The 19,748-nt window shown below is 44.6% G+C and overlaps 3 protein-coding genes across 3 annotated transcripts; 2 read left to right on the top strand and 1 right to left on the bottom strand.

The window, feature by feature from the left end:
* Window positions 1–74: 74 nt before the first annotated feature.
* Window positions 75–4,734, bottom strand: vstm5 (V-set and transmembrane domain containing 5). Its single transcript, XM_084467402.1, has 4 exons — window positions 4,440–4,734; window positions 2,728–3,090; window positions 1,346–1,492; window positions 75–625 (listed from the first exon to the last, which is right to left on the bottom strand). Exons 1-4 carry the CDS (start codon window positions 4,513–4,515, stop codon window positions 597–599), a joined length of 615 nt encoding a protein of 204 aa, XP_084323528.1. The 5' UTR covers window positions 4,516–4,734; the 3' UTR covers window positions 75–596.
* Window positions 4,735–6,213: 1,479 nt separating this feature from the next.
* dcp2 (decapping mRNA 2) lies at window positions 6,214–8,777 on the top strand. Its single transcript, XM_084467308.1, has one exon. The coding sequence runs from the start codon at window positions 6,617–6,619 to the stop codon at window positions 7,802–7,804; it is 1,188 nt and encodes a 395-aa protein (XP_084323434.1). The 5' UTR covers window positions 6,214–6,616; the 3' UTR covers window positions 7,805–8,777.
* Window positions 8,778–10,397: 1,620 nt separating this feature from the next.
* LOC311342133 (transient receptor potential cation channel subfamily V member 1-like) lies at window positions 10,398–18,743 on the top strand (the record flags this gene model as incomplete). The annotated part of the gene is made up of 15 exons (XM_084466970.1): window positions 10,398–10,585; window positions 11,168–11,322; window positions 11,604–11,756; window positions 12,522–12,659; window positions 13,105–13,409; window positions 14,660–14,836; window positions 15,204–15,359; window positions 15,640–15,735; window positions 15,837–15,907; window positions 16,442–16,607; window positions 17,052–17,118; window positions 17,229–17,530; window positions 18,012–18,127; window positions 18,462–18,574; window positions 18,658–18,743. The coding sequence occupies 15 exons, from the start codon at window positions 10,398–10,400 to the stop codon at window positions 18,741–18,743; spliced, it is 2,289 nt and encodes a 762-aa protein (XP_084323096.1).
* Between the last annotated feature and the right edge of the window lie 1,005 nt (window positions 18,744–19,748).

The raw sequence follows: 19,748 nt of genomic DNA, 5'->3' as shown, positions 1-19,748 counted from the left end.
AGCCAGAACAATACAGTCTGAAAGTCAAAACACAATGATTACAAAAGAGGGCAACAGTTGGTGAAAACAAATATACCTCTGTCTCCAATGAGTAATGTACATTCAATCCAGCAGCACCAATCTGTTGAATACAGAGCATGCAGAACACTAAACTGCAGCCCACAAAGGATTTTTCAGCCAACAACTTCCTACCACAATCCTTATCAATCCACAATCTCTGATACTGAGGTCCCCCTATATCCAATAAATTAAATATGTTTGCCTATCTTTTGTCCTTCAGGTTTTAAAAATAGGTACATCCGTCCAGCCTGTGGACCAGCTGGGACGAATCAGATCCCATGTCTCGCAGAGAGTCTCGTAATAATGAGTCCAGTCTATGTGCAGGTGCACACACCAGCCATTAATCTGGGAAAGGTCGTGAGGCCTGGGTCCTGGAGCTGGGTGGTAGCCGTGGTGGGGCCTGGGTCCTGGAGCTGGGTGATAGCTGTGTCCATGGAGCAGTGGGCTGAGCAGTCAGCCCATTCACCTGTCCAGACCTCCACTCCATGGCAGTGAACCTCATGGATCCTCTGAGACACCACACAGTATGACGTTTGTTACAGAGGCTGCAGCTCCGTCTCGTTCCCTGTAGACGAGACAGAGAGAGAGACACACACAATTGGTCAGAATTTGGAAACTGAAGATGCTGTGGACATGTAAAAGTGAACATGAATGAACCATTACCATTTAGTAATTTAGGATGGGCTTTCATCAAAAACAACTGACGGTGAAAGTAATTACATTGACAATAATGACATTAAGGGGCAGGGAACCAGCGAAGGCTACAGGTAGAAGCTTTTGGCTGGATTTTGAAACCGTAGTCCCTAGTCTACCCTGCCCCTATATTAACTCTTAAACACAAAAGCCTAATCTACTTCATTAGACGTCTTGTTCGTAACAAATAAATAAAAATATGGAGAGTTTATTTTTTTTATGGGACTAGCAAGTTCTGGCAGTGATCACATGCCAGCTGATGGGTCCAATCAAAAGCATGTATACTGATAGGCAGTCCACCTTCCATCTCACACACACAGTCTGCGCACACACCATGGTGGATCACTATGTTGTTATGCTGTATCTGTCATCTGTATGTCATGCTTTAAATCCTACAGCAGGGAACCCTCTTCAAGAGAGCACCGGCAAACTAAAGTGTAAAACTATTCCATGAAATAATGGTTGAATCGATGACATCAGAGATTTTTGCATAGATTTTTGCATTTTTGCAAATATCAGTGTCCAGAACAACCCTGTGTGATACTGTGCATTTGTTCAATAAAACATTGACTCTGATTGTGTTGTGTTTTACCGATCCTCTGTTCTCGGTGCCGTATACAGGACTTGATCTTCTTGTAGGCCCGGTTCAGGAGCCACATGGACAGCATCAGCAGGCCCGCGAGGCAGACCAGCACCAGGCCCGAAACGGACAGGTACTGCAGGTCCTCATAGATCACCTCTGGACACAGCAGACAGACAGGCGGGGACAGAGGGGTTAAGGTCCCTGTGCCACGGGTAGAAATGATGCAGGAAAATAAACAAAAAAAGGATTTGTTCTGTTTTGTTGTTGGATCACTCTCTATTCATATGTGCATCAGACTAATCAATCTGATATAGGGTATATGTTTGGTGGACTATCACTTACAAAGGAAAGGAATGATAATTAATGGTTCAAACCAGTACAAACATTTACTTTTACATTTAGGGCATTTAGCAGACGCCATAGCGACTTAGTGACAGTAAGCACATTTGTCTTAAGTACTTAGCATGGAACAGCATGTATGTACATCTAGGTGGTATTACATGTAAAATGAAATGTGAACATTTAGTGGCTTTTGTAGCGAGCAAATGTAAGGGATAGTAAATAAATATAATAATAAACAATAATAATATTAAACAGACATCAAGGTAAACTATACCAATAGGAAGTGATGTTGACTATCTAAGTTGTACAACCAAGCAGTGAATCAAATAATAGTAATAAACACAAGTAAGGATAGTAAGAAGGATATACAAATTGCCAGCTCTTGCTGAGAATGATGATGGTTTAAGTGTCACCTTACACTTTCCACTGTCCCAAGAGCACTACCTAGTCTAGAGTGATTTTGAGTAGTTAAATGCCTTTATGTCGGCTCTTCTAGAGAAGGCGCTGTTGACCAAGCTTCACAGAGCTTATCACACCCACCCAGAGTAAATATGTGTCACCAGACACACCTTACACTGTACATTCAAATGTGGTTAAACTCATCCTCGCATTAAAATGTATTCAAATTCAAGAAACACAAACACACACTCACACACGGCACACTCAAACATTAAATGATTAATAATAAAATACTTTAAATCAATTTGAATTCATGACATTTACAAGAGTAACATAAATAACAGTACTCAAGTGTGGAGTGACTGACTTCTATACACATACTAAACACACAATTTTGAACAGCATCACCACTGGTTCTCACACACACACACACACACACACACACACACACACACACACACACACACACACACACACACACACACACACACACACACACACACACACACACACACACACACACACACACACAGTGACGCCCATAGCCTTCTGGGTTAGAGCGGTGCTACATCATAATTACACTTGTGCCTTGCAAACTCAGCAACTAGAACCCACCACCACCACAACCTCCAACACCGCCGGCGCCGTACCGTTCACTTTGAGCACGAAGCCGGTGTCCTTGCTGCTGCCCGAGTCCTCTGTGACGGTGAGCACATAGAAGCCGGCGTCCTGCAGCCGCAGCCGGGCCAGACCCAGCGAGCCGTTTGCGTACGTCTCCACGCGGTCGATGTAGTCCGCCGTGATGTTTGAGAAGGAGTCGTCCTTCTCGCCGGCGTCAATGCCACCACCACTGTCGGGCCGCCAGCTGCCGATGCTGCGGCTGACGGCGCCTGACATGAAGGTCCACTGGAGGGTGGGCACGCCCTGGCAGGTCACCCGCACCGAGAAGACCGCGTCCTCCTGCACCGAGCGTGTCATGCTCCGCTGGGGGGAGACCACGGAGATGGCTCCAGCTGGGGATGGGTGAGGAGGGGGAGAGAGAGACAGGTTGAGAGAGGGGGAGGGGGGGGGGGGGGAGAGAGAAAGGGAAAGGAGAGAGGAAGAGTGAGAGATGGGAGGGGGGGGGGGGGTAGAGGGGGGAGAAGAAAGAAGAGCACAGCAAGTGGGGGCAAGAGAGAGAGGTGAGGGAGAGAGAGAATGAGTGAGATAAAGAGAGCCAGGAGAGAGGGAGATGTAGGGTGTGGTAAAACGAGGTCAACTCATGCTATAGATGTACCACTTAAACCAATATGGAATTTCATACTGTTCATGGAGTTGTTTCTTTGGTCATATTGGGTCACTGAGCATAGTACAGTGTACTACAAAAGACTTTTCGATCATAGGTTAGAATTATATTACAGTATTCCCAAGTTAAAGTATAACCCCAGTCTACCAAGGTTACGTGCTCTGCCATAAAATCATGAAACACATAACGCTGAACAAACCCTTTCCACCTGAACCACTCTCGAGACAGTAATGTCGGTTCACATTAGACTTAGTCATGCAAATGGCAGCCAGGATGAATAGGATTCTACCATATGGTGTTTTTTTCTACCTGGCAGTGCACTCGTTTCTAGGGATAATACAATTCTACCTGGTCTTTACTTGGCAGTGTTGTGCTATGTCCCCAGTCGTTACTTATGGCATAGAAGGGGTAAGTGTGGGTCTTACAGTAGTTACAGTAGGTGGAACAGGTTAATCCAGATCACAGTGGATTCCTGTGTGTCTGTGTGAAACCACACGCTAGGGTTAGAACTGGCAGAACAGGCTGCTGGGAGTTCTTGGTCGGGGCTCAGCCGTTGGCTTGCCTCACATAGTTTCCAGAGCTCTCTCCACGCAGCTCTCACTCTATACTCAGGTCTCAGGTCTGGCTGTGACACACCTGGGTTTAGGAGGAGGAGGTGGTGGCGGCAGTAGGTGGAGGGGCAGGTGTGTTTGCCAGAGAAGCAAGAGGAAAGAATTTCCCCACGAAAGAATTCCAACATGACTTAACAAACAAAATGGCTGAGTGACAAAGGAACACTGAGTCCGAAACACAATTAGTAGTTTAACAAGCGTGCTAAGGGAATGGGGGGGGGGGGGGGAATTACAACTCAAACACAAGGTGGGTGACTCTGCTCAGGTAAGTAAACATAACACATTATATTGAAACTCCCGCACACATAGAAACTCCACCACTGTACAGGACAATGGCCAATGTCCCCTGGCAGAGGTGTGTGTGTGTGTGTGTGTGTGTGTGTGTGTGTGTGTGTGTGTGTGTGTGTGTGTGTGTGTGTGTGTGTGTGTGTGTGTGTGTGTGTGTGTGTGTGTGTGTGTCCCGTACCTATATGGATCACATACAACGTGATGCAGAGAACCAACCAAATGTCCTGTAGTTCCAACAGTCTTAGATTGCACATTAGGAGTCCAGATCCATGAGTCCAAGTTGGGATGAAATAGCTCTCCAGGGTTCCTTGGCATTCCAGAGCATTCCTTTCCCTCTGGTTCCCTCCAGGGAAAGAGGGAAGTCTATTTTCCCCTCTGCATGTTATTCTTCATATTTTCTTTCCTGGGTAAGCAGAGTGTGTTGGCTCTTCTTTGGGTGTATGTGTGTGTGTGTCTGTGTGTGTGCGTGTGTGTGTGTGTGTGTGTGTGTGTGTGTGTGTGTGTGTGTGTGTGTGTGTGTGTGCGTCCGGCGGTGTCAAGTCTTCTCTCCCTCCCTTTCTCTCTCGGTTCCCCGGTCTCTGAGCTGTCACACATGCCTGCGCACGTCAGAGCGCAGCCTGCACCTATCCGACAGGTTCCGCACGGAAACGCGTCGTCAAACGCGTCGTCATAGACAGAGGTTTTGAGCGATTGACAGGATGATTGATGATTGATTAAAGCAAGCTGATTAAAAGACCCGCCGTAACCGGGTTAGACCTTTAGCCCCCTGCACATATATATATATATATATATATATATATATATATATATATATATATATATATATATATATATATATATATATATATATATATATATATATATATACATGTTTATATATATATGTGTTATACATGTTTTTTTCTTCTCATTTAGTGCTTCAGTGGCCATGGTTGATTCAGATGGTTGTAAAGTTAGTTTGACAACTAATGACATCAAACTTTACGAAGAGGGATTTTACGAACATTCGTGGACATTACAACCCATCATCTTTTAGCCTACTACCAACGTTAGCCAATAGTACATCTTATTAAAAACAATAGGCTGCCTACTCCTCATCAAGGCATGTGCAATTTTGTGAAATAATTTCATGGGTAGGCCTACAATACTATGTAACGTCAGTGAAAAAGATGTTAACTTGAGTGAAGTAGAGCTCAAAGAGAACGCAAAAAGCAGCGTGAGTCTAGCTAATTATAGTCCGTTTCAGTCAGATTCCTTTTCGGTTCGTACCCTCCATTGTATTACGTAAACAAATACGATATTTATGGATTTGAAAGAGGTTTTTCGATTGAAATTGAAACTTTCAAAATGTTGCTTTTTCATATTTTTTCATCTTCTATGTCCAGGAGTGACGCATAGGGTGGGAATGGACACTCTAGTGATACTTCAAAACATTTGTTATGCTTTTCACCAGCGATATAGCGCCATCTATCGCTGTTATATTTGTAATATTTTGGAACAGTTTTCTTTATTTTATTTATTAAATCAACAAATCAATAAAAACACGTTTTCAAAAGATTAAAATGAATACAATAATTAAACATATCAATATAAATGTATAACTACAGCCTACTCGTTCATATTGGCCCAGAATAATGTAAGTCACGTTGCTACGTCTAATGAAAATAACCATTGCATTTCAATACATCCAAAATTTGATGTATTGTAAAACACGCAACCTAAGAATATGAGTTGTCTTAGAGGTCAGGACAAAAATGTATAAATATATATTTTTTAAATCGACAATAGTTAGAAAAACTGAATCCGCATTCATGTTAAAATAGCGCCTGAGTTCACAGCTGGAAGTAAACACGGTAATTTGGGACCAACACTCGCTCTTATTGTGAAACGGTCGAACCGGATGTCCGTGTTTTATTTCTTTGTGATCAATTTTAATTCCGGTTTCGCAGCTTCCTCGGAAAAGGCTATAACCCACTGTTATTCAAAAGTTAAGTTTGCTTTTGGTTTAAATAACACATTTGCACATCTCCGAATCAGCTACCGCTATTTATTTAATGCCACGTATTCGCTGTATTCGGTTGTAGAACCGCGAAAAGATGATGCGCTCTTTTTAAACTTGTCGTGGCTTGATACTGCACCATAAACACACGATGGATTATACCACGTACACTGTCCTTTACTGTTGTTGTGCTAAATGTTGACTTTTGAAATAAGTTTCACTTAACGCAACGCAACAAAGTGCAAGGAAAAAATACGTAGACAACAATAGGACCCATTTCCCTAATCGTAGAGTTGGTATACCGCTTTGTGACCTAACGCATGATTATCCATCTTTAAGAAGAACTAAACGTGGGGATGTTTTTAAACTACATGGATACGAAGAGAGTAGACATTCCCTCCAGTCTATTGGACGACCTTTGCAGTCGGTTTATCCTCCACATACCGAGTGAGGAGAGGGACAATGCAATCCGGGTGTGCTTTCAGATCGAGCTGGCTCACTGGTTCTACCTGGACTTCTGTATGCAGAACACACCTGGACTGCCCCAGTGCGGGATCAGGGACTTCGCCAAAGCTGTCTTCCATCATTGCCCGTTTCTCCTGCCCAAAGGAGAGGACGTGCAGAAAGTTATAGAACAATGGAAGGAATACAAGATGGGTGTCCCTACGTACGGTGCCATTATTTTAGACGAATCCCAGGACAACGTATTGCTTGTTCAGGGCTATTTGGCCAAGTCCGGCTGGGGCTTCCCGAAGGGAAAGGTCAACGAGGACGAGGCTCCTCACGACTGTGCGGTCCGTGAGGTTATGGAAGAGACAGGGTTTGACATAAAGGATCGCATCTGCAAGGACAGGTACATCGAGCAGAAGATCACTGACCAGTTGGCACGGCTGTACATCATCACTGGTGTGTCGAAAGACACCAAGTTCAACCCTAAAACCCGGAAGGAGATACGCAACATCGAGTGGTTCGCCATCGAGAAGCTCCCATGTCACAGGAACGACATGACCCCAAAGTCTAAACTGGGCCTGGCCCCCAACCGGTTCTTCATGGTCATTCCCTTCATCCGTCCGCTCCGTGAGCGTCTCGTCAGGCTAAAAGAAGAGTCCACAGAATGTGACGAGGACTTGGGCAAAGCTCTGGACAACTCCCGCTCAAAGTCCAAGTGGGTCCCGGGCGCAGAGGCATCTCCCGGGGAGGGCTGGGGAGGGCGGCACAAGGGTCACAGGTCAGTGGGACAGCTGAGCGCGCATGATCCGAACGATGTTCTGAAAGCCAAGAGCCCCAATCTGAAGGGAAGTGGGAGGAAAAGTGTCCAGGAGGCCGCAAACACCGGGGTGGCGAACCACCAGTTGTCCGCCGCCGCCGTCAAGGAGGAGAGGAAGCTCCAGCCCCGGAAGCTGTCTGAGAGCTTCGGCAAGGTGGAGTCTCCTGGTGGTGGTGGTGGTGGTTACACCAGAGACTGTGAGGTTCTCCTTTCCTCCAGGGCATTCCTCACCTTCAAATTGGACCGTGACGCCATCATGGCCTGCTTTGAATTTTGAGAAAAAGCTAAGTTTTTAACGTCACTGTCATCTCCTGTTCCTCCGTTGGGTTTTTAATGTTTATCCCTGAATGTTTTTTTTTGCATATTTGAACATTATGATTGTTGTACACATTTTACATATATGGCAGCCCAGAAGAAAGATGATATTCGGCCGTGTAGCAAATCCTCTTTTCCCGTCCGGAGGAAGCTAGGCTACCGCAGGCACATACACCTCCCTTAGACCCAGGCAGAGGCCTTCAATCCCTTCGATGGAAGGTTAAAACACCCAACCATAGCAATCTGTCCATTCTGTTGCTCGTGCTGGACTTTTTAATGTTTTCTTTTGTGCCGAAAGATCCAAGGGATGAGACTGAAATGGATGTATTTTTTTCAGACTGCTTTCGTCAGATTGTATATCATATGTGTATGTGTATATGTGTTGAGAAAACATACAAACTTAGACATTTTTCCTTGTTGCTACTTGCTAGTTCTCTGTAGGTCCATCCTTAAGGTTTTCTTGCTACGTGCTATTCTCTGTGAAAGTCCTATACATAAACACGAGGAGCATGTCGGTTTGATAGGAACCACAGACACTGTTGAAATGTGTTGAATTCAATTGAGTATGAAAACTGAAAAGTAAATGTACTCTGAGGAGAACTGTATTTCTTTTTCCAAATCAATATATTTTTTACTTTTGCAAAGCATTTTCAGCCCAAAAGCAGACAATTTTCTCCCTTCGTCCATTTTCAAAATATGTATGTATCAAAAGACCATTAAGTACGTTTTCAAATTCGGCTTCAAATTCCTAGTTGATAGACATGTGTCCAAATCACAAACACCACATTGACATGTTCATATAAGTTATCCAATATATTGAAATGTCATCTTTTTTCACTGTTCATTTTTACTGTCATCATTGTGGTTTTTATCTAATATATTTTGAAATGATAAAAAGTCCTACTTAAGAAAAAATAAAACACATTAAATCTCCACTGTACACTGTTCAATTTCTTTTTTTGTTATTCATGTTATCTGAATAGATTATATTTGAGCATCCCACTTTGTTTTGACTCAATTGTGGCCAAAGGGAAGTGAATGCATGAGAACCATGACTCTCAATCAATACACAATTTAATCAAAACAAAGGGGAAAGCAAACATTGCTGATGCAGCTTTAATAAACCCTCCGAGTCTTAAGGATGTTGTTTAGAAGGATGGGAAGTAACAAAACAATACACACTAGAGGGCAGCAAACTGATATGCAACATAAAAGGTTACAGGGAGATAATCCTGAAGACAGGATGTCTTGTTTTGAGTAAACTAGTTGATGGACCTGAAGGCATTACTGACATACTGTTACAGTGAGAGGGAAAGTTGCCCCTGATTTATATTATAAATAGTACTATTTATGACGATTACACGTTTCCCACGTAATGCAAGTTCTTTCTCCAATTGAACACCGTGATTAACGTGTTTTTTCGGTGTGACATTGTTCCATTTTCCATATTTACAACCTTAAGTTGGTGTGTGTTGGTGTTGGGATCGTGGCATGACTTCGGACCACTGCTCTAGGAGCTGCGTGTGCAGAGCCAGGGAGGGTGCCTCCATTACCCAACACTAAACTGTTGGTGGTGCTGTCAGGCAAACACCTCCACAGCTACAATACCAAGTGGAGACTGAGAAGGAGTGACCTAATTCTCTACCCCTCAGGTCATCAGTGCTTTGAGTAATGGACCAACTGACACAGGGCAGTCATTTCCACACACTGCCTTCATGTCTGATTATTCATTTGATTATTTGTATTATATATATACTGTACTGTACTTCATGCTTTGCATCTAATGGTTATGGTATTTTTTTGTTGCATAGTGCAAATATGCTATTTTAATATATCGTAAAATGCCTTTAATATGAGAAGGGGATGCATCTGATCTCCCTTTTCATAACCATAACCTTAATTTTCACATATTATTGATTAATCTCAATGGGCAGGTCAAGCAAGGCCAATTCTTACTAACCCTAAATAGCAGTAACCCAGTGATGATTTATTCTACACTTGAACCTGTTTATTCAATAATGTAAGTGAGAATTTATCTTGTGAAGTCATTTATACAAAACTCACTCCGCTGACTGTACTATGATGAGGTTTCAGGAGACAGGGAAGTACAAATGTTGTTATGTTGTCATCAGTCAACAGTGTGCGTGTGCATGTGTGCGTGCATGTGTGTGTATCTCAATGGAGGAAGCCTGGTCATGACAAACAACAATTTTCAGTGGAGAATTTCAGAGTGGAAACCAAACCACTACCCTGGCTTCTTTGGTTGGTGTAGATCTAATCATCTCTGGGGGGACTTGTCTGACAACCCTGTTGTCAGACAAGATGTTGTTTGGAAGGTGGGGTGGGTTAGGGAGTGAGGGGGAGTGGCCTAACCATGGCAATCCACATCTACCTATAGAACAGCAGCACAACTCCTCCAATGCGCTCACTCTTCACCTGCACGGCTTTGTTGTGTACTCACACATGCGCAGACACCTTGCTCTGCCTCAGAGGTGTGCAGAGTCAATCAATATTTCAAGGGAAGCAGACACTTTGAGTGTCAGAACTCAGACACGATGAACAAGTCACCGATAGATGGAGACTGCCCCGAACCTGGGTCAGACCAAACTGTGGAACTGGAGGATATGGATCCAGGGAACGACGAGCTGAGGAGTCCCAGGGGATTGGAATGGCTGCTCATGAAAGATAAGCTGGATGGAAGCCCCTCCCCCATGGACACCACCGTGGTGGCAGTGACCATAGGGTATGTCTACCTGTTGTTATACCTGAACTTCCTGTTCTTTTCCACCTGGGTTCACCTATTGAGCCATAGCCCTGCCTGATGAAGCAGTGGGTTGTTGTATCAAGGTGAAAGAGACATGGTCTCTCTGAACTGCCAGGTGTCAGGTAACCAGGATGACGCGTTTCTGGTCAACAAGTTTCTGCTTGTGGTGAACGATCAAGTAGCTGCATGGTTGACCCGAGGAAGAAATCACGGGTTACGGGACGCTCAAAATACAGAATATATAATAACCAGCATACTGATCACACTGAGGAATGTCCAACAATGAGATCATGTTTAGACCAGCTGCCCTTGAACATATTTCTAGCACCAATAAAGTCTTGAAGATCAAAGAGCATTTCCTATTTGGGTTAGCTATTAGACAGAGGACTAGGTCTAGTGGTTAGGATGTTTGAATCCAGCCAAAAGGTTCTGTGTTTGAATGCCGCCAGTCGACCTCTTGAGTAAGATGTGTGTATAAATAAAAGATCAAAAAGTCTCTTTGGATGAAAGCGTCTGCTAAATGACTAAACAGTGTCTTGTTGTTGTTGTCCCAAATGGCAGAGAGGAGTTCTGTGTGGTGGACCATGCGTTCAGTGGAAAGTTTAGCCGGAATAAGGTGTTTGAGGCTGCTTCCAAAGGAGACCCTGGCCCCCTAAACGGCCTGCAGGACTTCCTGCAGATCCACCACCTGAAGCTCACCAGCCCAGAGTACATAGGCAAGTATGAATGAGGTGTATGTGTCTTCTGTATTCACAGGTGGGGAGAAAGGGCTTGTTTGGTAGTTTTGACCCTAGCAACCTAGGCTGTGTTTTCTTACTGTGTAGAATTCATAAAGCAGATGCTTCTATTCAAAGCAACTAACACTGATGGCTGGTGTCATTAAGAAGCAGGTAGAGGCATCTTACTTTAGTACAGCCATTGGCATCCTCAGAGAGGATGTCATATGAAGGATCAGCATGTATAATGTGTGTATCATGATGATGTTTTTTACCTCCAGATGAAAGCAATGGTAAAACAGCCCTCCTGAAAGCCCTTCTGAACCTCAATGATGGAAAAAACGACACCATTCAAGTCCTGCTCGACATATCTGAGCAAAGTGGAGATCTGAAAGAATTTGTCAACTCGGCTTACAAAGATGAGCACTTCAAAGGTAGGTCACTTTCAGGTCACCTACTAAAGACCCCAACCAGGGCCCTAAACCTTTAAATGGGTTTGACCCTTGGAGGAAAGAGCAAAGAAACCATATTAAGCAGGAAACCGCACGGTTACGGTCTCACTGGTTTGTTTGACGTTATTTTAGAACATACGACAAGCCCAAACTTTGTAAGGTTTTAACTCAAACCTAAAAAATCACAAACTGCCAATTTAGCTGAACTCAGCTGCTCTCAGGCCTCGGAGTACAATTATCTCTCAACTGAACAACATGAATCTTATAGAATGATTTAAGCAACGCCCTCCCGCACGTGTGCACACACACACGCACACACACACACACACACACACACACACACACACACACACACACACACACACACATGTTGAGTAAGTTAATGCAAACAGAAAGGTGGCGGAAAGCTATTGCTTTTAAGAGCCTCAAACTGGGCCTGTGTTGAAGTCACAGGACTGTACATGTAGACACACAAAGAGCATCGTTCAGGGGCCTTTCCAATGCAAATGTTAGCGCTGTCCTAGCAGTGCACTGGACCCCAGCAAAGCAGTGGGTCCAGTTACTCAGCTCTAATCGTCCAACAGAGGGGTTTGCGATACAGGCCCATACGCATCACAATGTGTCAAATCACATATCTTGTGTCACCCCCAAATATCTTGTTTCGCTTGGAAATACGTCCAATTGTTATTTCCAATCCATACATGAATATCACAAAAACGGTGTCTCCTCCTCCACCTCCTCTCCCAGGCCAGACTGCCCTGCATGTGGCCATTGAGCGGCGGAGCTTCGATCAGGTGAAACTCCTGGTGGAGAAAGGAGCAGATGTGCAGGCCAAAGCAAATGGAGCCTTCTTCCAACTCAATTCAAAACTGGGCTTTTATTTTGGTGAGAGCAACCAATTATTTATATTTCTAAAGCTACACTCAGCAAATATTGGGTATATTTATTTGACAAACGACAAAAACAAATAAGTCACTATCCAAAGTAGAATTGATACATTTTCTGTCAATAGACAGGAATAGTTTCAGCACCGATATAAAAATAAATGTCTGAGAAAAATGCGAAGAATAAGAATAACTTTCTGGCACTTTTCTCTGAAGCCAAACCCACAGCAGTCAAATTGCCTTCAAACTCTCTTATCTGTGTTTCCACTAACCTTGTTCAGCAGTTTCTCTGGAAAAGTAGTTGTGAAACACCTGCAATTTTCTGTAGCTTCTCCAATTTCCACCCTAGGCTACAGTATATTTAGATGGTCCATGGTCTTACTTGCAAGTCGCTTTCAAAATACATATCTTCTAAATTAATGACTTTAAAAATGTGTTAAAAACAGGTGAGCTCCCCCTCTCATTGGCCGCCTGCACCAACCAATTAGAAGTGGTCTCCTTCCTCATGGAGAACCAGTACAGGTGTGCTGACAGCCGGGACTATGACTCCCTGGGCAACACGGTGCTTCACGCCCTGGTGGTCATCGCCGACAACACCATAGAGAACACAGACTTCATCGTGCGGATGTACGAGGAGGTGCTCATCCGGGACACCAGGCTGGCCTTGAAAGGAGAAGTCTCGCTGGAGGCCATCGAGAACAAACATGGCCTGACGCCGCTGAAGCTGGCCGCCAAGCTGGGGAAGATAGGGGTACGGTTGGTTCTCCATGGACGGTTAGGGTTACATGGAATAGGGTTAGTGTAAGGTAAGGGTGAAATAAAAAATTTGGGTGGGAGATCATGTTAAAGTTAGGGTTATGGTTAGGATTAGAGCTAGTGCCAGGGTTATTTTGGTTAGGTTTTAGGGTTTGGTTTCTGACTATAAGGTTTGGTTTTAGGATTAGGGGTTTCCTATTTGTGTTAGGTTTCAGGGTCTGCTTTTTGGATGTTTGGTTTGGTATTAGTATACAGATTGTGTTGAAGTTAGGGTTAGAGATCGTATTAAGGTTTATATTATATTATATAGGGTTAGTCTGAGGCAGGCGGTTAGTAACATGTCCGTGGCAGCAGAACGAGCAAGTGAATGGCTGTGGAGAAAACATACTTCCTGGGGTTACCAAGCTAAGGTAAGCCAGATGTGCTAATGTGTGCTATTGTGCTAACATGTTTGTTTGGTCAGGGTTAGCGGTAGGGCTGGGGGTACGATGCAGGAAAGAGAGTGTTTAGATGCATTAAATGTGGCAATGTGGTGGCAGCATTGAGGGGGGTGAATCCAGGACGCTGGTTTCATTGTTAAGCCTTCAGGAGGTGTCGTGGGCCTAACTTAACGAAACATCTGTGAAAGAGGGTGCCCACTTGATAACCCCAATGATATTCTGCTTACTGCATACTGCTGTATTTACTGCTGTTAGTTGGGCTAGTTGTCTCGTGTTTTTCACCTTTGGTTGGTAGCTTAGTAGCCAGCGTGCTTATAAGGTTGGTTTGGGCAGGGGGGTATTGTCACTACCTGGAGCTCGCACTTAAACGGAGCCTGGGTCTGTTGAAGGTGGCATTGCTGATTTTAGGCTGTGATAGCCATAGGATAGGATAGGTACTAGGATAGGTAATTATTTATCGTGTTTTTCACCTTTGGTTGGTAGTTTGGTAGCCAGCGTGCTTGTAAGGTTGGTTTGGACAGGGGCCTCTGAATATGTGTTTTCCTTGGATTTTGGCACAAGGGATTATAAAATTTGATCCTGTGTATTAATGAAATATTAAACTCCTGTCTTGAACATCTCATAGCCTGAACGAACACACGGCCACGTTGTTCAGTTTTCCAGACATACCTCAGCTTTCTTTATGAGACATCAAACCTCCACTGGGAGTCGCAGTGTGGAAGGACCTGTCTTGTGTGGGGCCTGGTACAATTCAGCCTTGTTCCATGTCATGTCACTGATGCTTCTGTTGTTCTTTGCTATGCAGCTGTTCAGGTATTTGGTGCAGCGGGAGTTCACAGACGAAGAGACCAAGGGGCTGTCCCGAAAGTTCACTGATTGGATCTACGGGCCCATCCACTCCTCGCTGTATGACATGACCTTCATCGACACCTGCGAGGAAAACTCGGTCCTGGAGATCATCGTCTTTGGGAATGCCATCCAGGTATGGAGAGGAGGTGTTGAGGGGTTCACCTAACCGTTTTAAATACTTGGCAGGATGGTAGTGACCCATTGAATAGGTGCTGTGAGATGAGTCCCTCCCTGCTATTAACAGAACAAGGTTATCCGGTGGATTTATCCTTGTACTTCGTTAGTGTTCTGTAATACTTTTTGTAGTTTTTATTTTGTGATCTTACATATCAATGACGCAAGGGATTCAATATGCTTGACTTTTGCATGCCTTTTTTTCCCCCTTAATTGAATACATTCATAGCATGAATACATTCAAGATGATGGGAAAGTGGTTTGTAGCTATAGGGTTGATATGTTTCCAGCGTTGTTGCTGACTGACCATCTACCTTTGACCTCAGAACCGTCAGGAGATGCTGCAGGTGGAGCCTCTACACAGCCTGCTGGAGGAGAAGTGGGACAGGTTCGCCTCAAAATTCTTCCTGGTCAACTTCCTGGTATATCTGGTGTACCTGGGCATCTTCACCACTGTCGCCTTCTACAGGAAGGAAGGGCAGGTGAGACAGACACCATTACCCGTGTTAATCTTAATGTAACGTTTAAATTCTGTTGTTTGTCTTTCATGCAAAGAGCCTTTACAAGTGAGCCTGAGAATAATCAGAGCAATCCAATCAAAATATTAGTGTAGCTGCAGAAAAACCCAAGAGCTGCATCTAATTCCTTAAAAAGTATCTATTTGAATCAGAGAGAATCGTTGAATCAGAGGCGGAACCTCTGATCCACAAAGTACAGTTCCTGAGGAACTGAAGTGAAGCTCCCTCCCCGTGTCGCTTGCAGCCTCCGTTCCCGGTAGAGAACACCCCTCTGGACTGGTTTCGCTGCATTGGGGAGCTGGTCAGTGTCCTGGGGGCTGTCTACTTCTTCATCAAAGGGGTGAGCAGAGTATTCACACAGCCTGGTTCAGTATTCTGCAGGACTGCATTCTGGAGAAAAAACCCCCGGTCAACTATCAAACTTATTCACCCCACCCACAGATAGTGGATTTCAAGAGGAAACCTCCCCGCATCAAATCCATGTACATCGATGGATTCAATGAAATATCCTTGTGAGTATCTGAGAATCAAATGCTCACATTGCAGCAGGTGAAAGCAACATGATACATTGTGGTAAATGATTATCCATTAGCGGTCATAGAGGTGAGAAGGTAGTTTGAGATTGATGCAGAATTGTGTGTGATTCATGCAGAGACATGTGTGAAAGAGCGAGAGGGAGGCAAGGTAAGGGTTAGGCTTTCAGATGGTTATGGTGCTATGGTTAGATGGTGCTATGGTTTGCGTACAAGTTAAGAGTGGTTAGTGGTTAGCTGTTAAAAGAGTTACGTCGAAAGAGTGAAGGTTGGGTAGGTGGTAATACAGGGTTAGGTTAGTTGTACATTGCTTCCTATGTTGTCCTCTGAGCCATTTTTCGAGTTTAGGCCAACATTGAGGCAGACAAGCATGGAGAACTCAAGAGTGAGAGTTGGGTTCTAAAGGTTGGGTTAGGATCTGGGAGAAAATCCAGTGAAAGTCACATTCCTGTTGAAGCAATGGAACAGACAAAGCCCTTGTCAAGTGCTGTTCTGCTGAATTGTTTCGTATAGCTTCCTGCAGGCCTCACTTCTGTTGGCCTGCACCGTCTTGTATGCTTTCGGGTGGAGGGCATATGTGGGACCCTTGGTGCTTTCTCTGGCCCTGGCCTGGATCAACATCCTCTACTACTCTCGGGGCTCCAAGCGCATGGGCATGTACAACGTCATGATACAACGGGTGAGTTGACTGGATTCTGATGTCGGGGGTTAAAAAAAAAGGAAACATCCCGGTGGGGCTGAGCACTAGAGCTGGGTGGGGTTTTGTAAACGTATTGCCACAGTGGACCTCAATGGGAAACTAGTACTTGAAATATGAAATATTTTCAGATGCTGTTCAGAGCAGTGTAAAATAGCCTGTACCAAGTGTCCTAGCCACTCTCACACCCTTCTCGGTTCAGATCTCTGTTTTATGTACACTGGGTCACTCCAGTGGCACATTGGTTTCAGAAATACTGACTCATGAAACATGCTGCAAGATTCAGAACATGAATGTTTAGAGGGAGGATTCTCTCTACGTTGTCAGAGTTAAGAGATGTTCTTTAATCTAGGCAGTAACTATGATTAAGAGTTAGACGTATAACCATAACCTGGCTTTAATTACCATATTATTAATTCTTTGCAGATCATATTAAGCGACATCATTTGCTTTCTATTTGTCTATGTGGTCTTTCTTTTTGGATTTTCTGCCGGTAAGAACATTTGACTTAAATTTCACTGTACACTCACACATTAAGCACATTTTCTGACATTTAATGTGAAAAAAAGCATTGTCAAAGACAATGTCTCATTGTCTGGATAGCGGTGGTGGCCCTCATAGAGGACAACCCCCCCGATCACGCGCAGAGCCGCTCCCGGACGTTCGAGTGCCGAAAACCGACGTACAACAACATCCGCTTCACGGCCCTGGAGCTGTTCAAGTTCACCATCGGCATGGGAGACCTGGAGTTCACGGACCACGTGCAGTACATCGAGGTGTTCTACATCCTGCTCATCAGCTACATCGTGCTCACCTACATCCTGCTGCTCAACATGCTCATCGCCCTGATGAGTGACACCGTGGAGAGGGTGTCCCAGGAGAGCGAGAGCATCTGGAGACTGCAGGTATGACAGGTCCTCCAAACAGCTCCCGGTGGGAGGAAAGGTCTCAGAAAGGTCATCTTTGTTTTCTCTGTGAAGTCTTTGAGTGAAAATAAATCCCCCAAACTGCTCTTCATTCTGAATGGCATGACATCACCTAAAAGGAAGAGCAATATATATATAATCACCTAGATGGTGTTGATGGTTGCGCCTCAATGTGTTTGAAAGAACATGTTAATCTCACAAGTCTTAGGAGTCAATTGTGTCAAAGGTCTTACAGTGTATCCAGATCCATGTCATTAAGGAGCAGGTAGGGGCAAGGTGAGGGCAACTTACTTGAGGGATACCTACAGGTTGATTGCAGAACCAGAAGCAATCGGCTGGGGGTCAAACCCCCTAACTACCAATAGACCATCATGCCCCGGGGTAGTAGATCCTAACACCACTAGCCAGTGCTCTGAGTGAGAGTGTTGAAGGTGTACCACGGCTGTGTGTGGTCCCACAGAGGTCTCTCACCATCCTGGACCTGGAGAGAGCAATGCCCCGCTGCCTGAGGGACAGGCTGCAGTCCGGCATGATGAAGACACTGTGTTTGCCCACCGGAAATCGGACATGCTTCAGGTGAGTCACCACAGCAACGTTATTGGACGAGAGGTCTGAACATCAAAACACAGTTATGTCTAACATATAACATATATTTGTATGGGACTTTTTGTGCAGTCAAGTACAGGAGAGTGAGAGACATAGTTAAGGCGGTTAAAGAGAGGGAATCAACCCGGAATTGGTGATCCGGTTTCGTTAAACAGGTTCTGTTCTGTGCCAACTAGGTCGCGATCCAATTTAGGTCCCAATCTGTAGCTGGTCTACATGGTTTCTATGTTAATGGGCTGAGCCAGTGGGCCACCCCAACATAGTTTCTTTGGGTAAATCATTGTTTTATATACCCATGTTTAAGGGTGGAGGAGGTCAACTGGAAAAAATGGAGGTCGAATCTGGGCATCTTGAAGGAGGAAGAGCCAGAGCTGGAGGTGGAACCGGATATCTTGTTGATCAGCCCCCAACAAAAACGTATGGATTCACTAACACATCTGTGCTTTGAGCAATTTAAATCAATAAACTCAAATAACTTGTTGGCTGTGTTCTTCTTCCAGGGCGTATATGGAACATGAGTCCACTCTTCTCCAGGGTTCGTGGCAGAAGATCTGGAAGATCTGAGCCCCAAAACACCGTCATCTGACCTCCTCTAACGTCCACTGTGCAGAAGCTCCTAGATCTTCTGCACAGTTTCTCTCAAGACCCAGCCTCCACCAAATAGACATTCCACGGAACACTGTTACTAAGGCAAAAAAAAAACATAAACATGAACACCACAGGACATTTCAAGACACATCAAGCCATGAATGACATGATAGACTAGCCTGGCTCCGCCCGCCCACCTACTTCCGCCCAAATTTCATTTTCCCTTCAGTAGTCAGTCTGGGGCTGGGGCTTGTTAGTGGGATTTTGCCCGAACAAATTTCTGTGTGACCAATCAGCGAACAGAGGAAGTGGCTGAGAACGATGACGTCGAAGTAGCGACGTATTGTCAATGACAAGACCCAGCCTCGACAGTTGACTGCAAACATTATCTCTGTCCTTACTATAGAATATTAATGTAGAATTTGTAATTGTTCCTTGAACTCTAAAATTAGATGAACAAAACCTGCAGCTATCGTTGACAGACATCTTCACTCTTCATCTCGTTTTGTTTGTGTACACAGCCTGCGCATGCGCGCAGTAGTTTTCGGCCGGTCCCGGCGTATGACATACGTCACGACCAAACGCTATTGCGATTGGTTATGGCAGATCCAGAGTGGCACTGGGCAGATCCAATAGTTTTAAACTTCAACAGACACCCGCCTCCAAGTGAGTGAACGTTTGCCAATTACAGCAGTTCCAGACCTTCTGTACAAATGAAATGAAGTACATGGTCTGGTAGCACCAGGCTACTAGAGTTGCTGTGTTTCGCCATTCTCCACTACTTCTGCATTGTAGTAATTCGCTGGAGCTTAGGTTGTTTAGATCCCGCTAGTTGGATACATATGGGTGCGGCTTATTCTGCTTTTTTAAATACATAAATGAAAGGCTTGCGGTTTATCCATGATGCAGCCTGTATGCGGGAAATTACGGTAGGCCCCGACAGGGCGAACCGGACCCCGACTTGAAGCGGCGGTGTCTTCACCCTTAAGGGGCTTATTTTAGA

Source organism: Micromesistius poutassou, assembly GCF_964030765.1.
Source record: "Micromesistius poutassou genome assembly, chromosome: 4".
Lineage (NCBI taxonomy): Eukaryota > Metazoa > Chordata > Actinopteri > Gadiformes > Gadidae > Micromesistius > Micromesistius poutassou.
The sequence above is the reverse complement of the archived record's forward strand: the minus strand, read 5'-3'. Positions and strand labels throughout refer to the sequence as shown.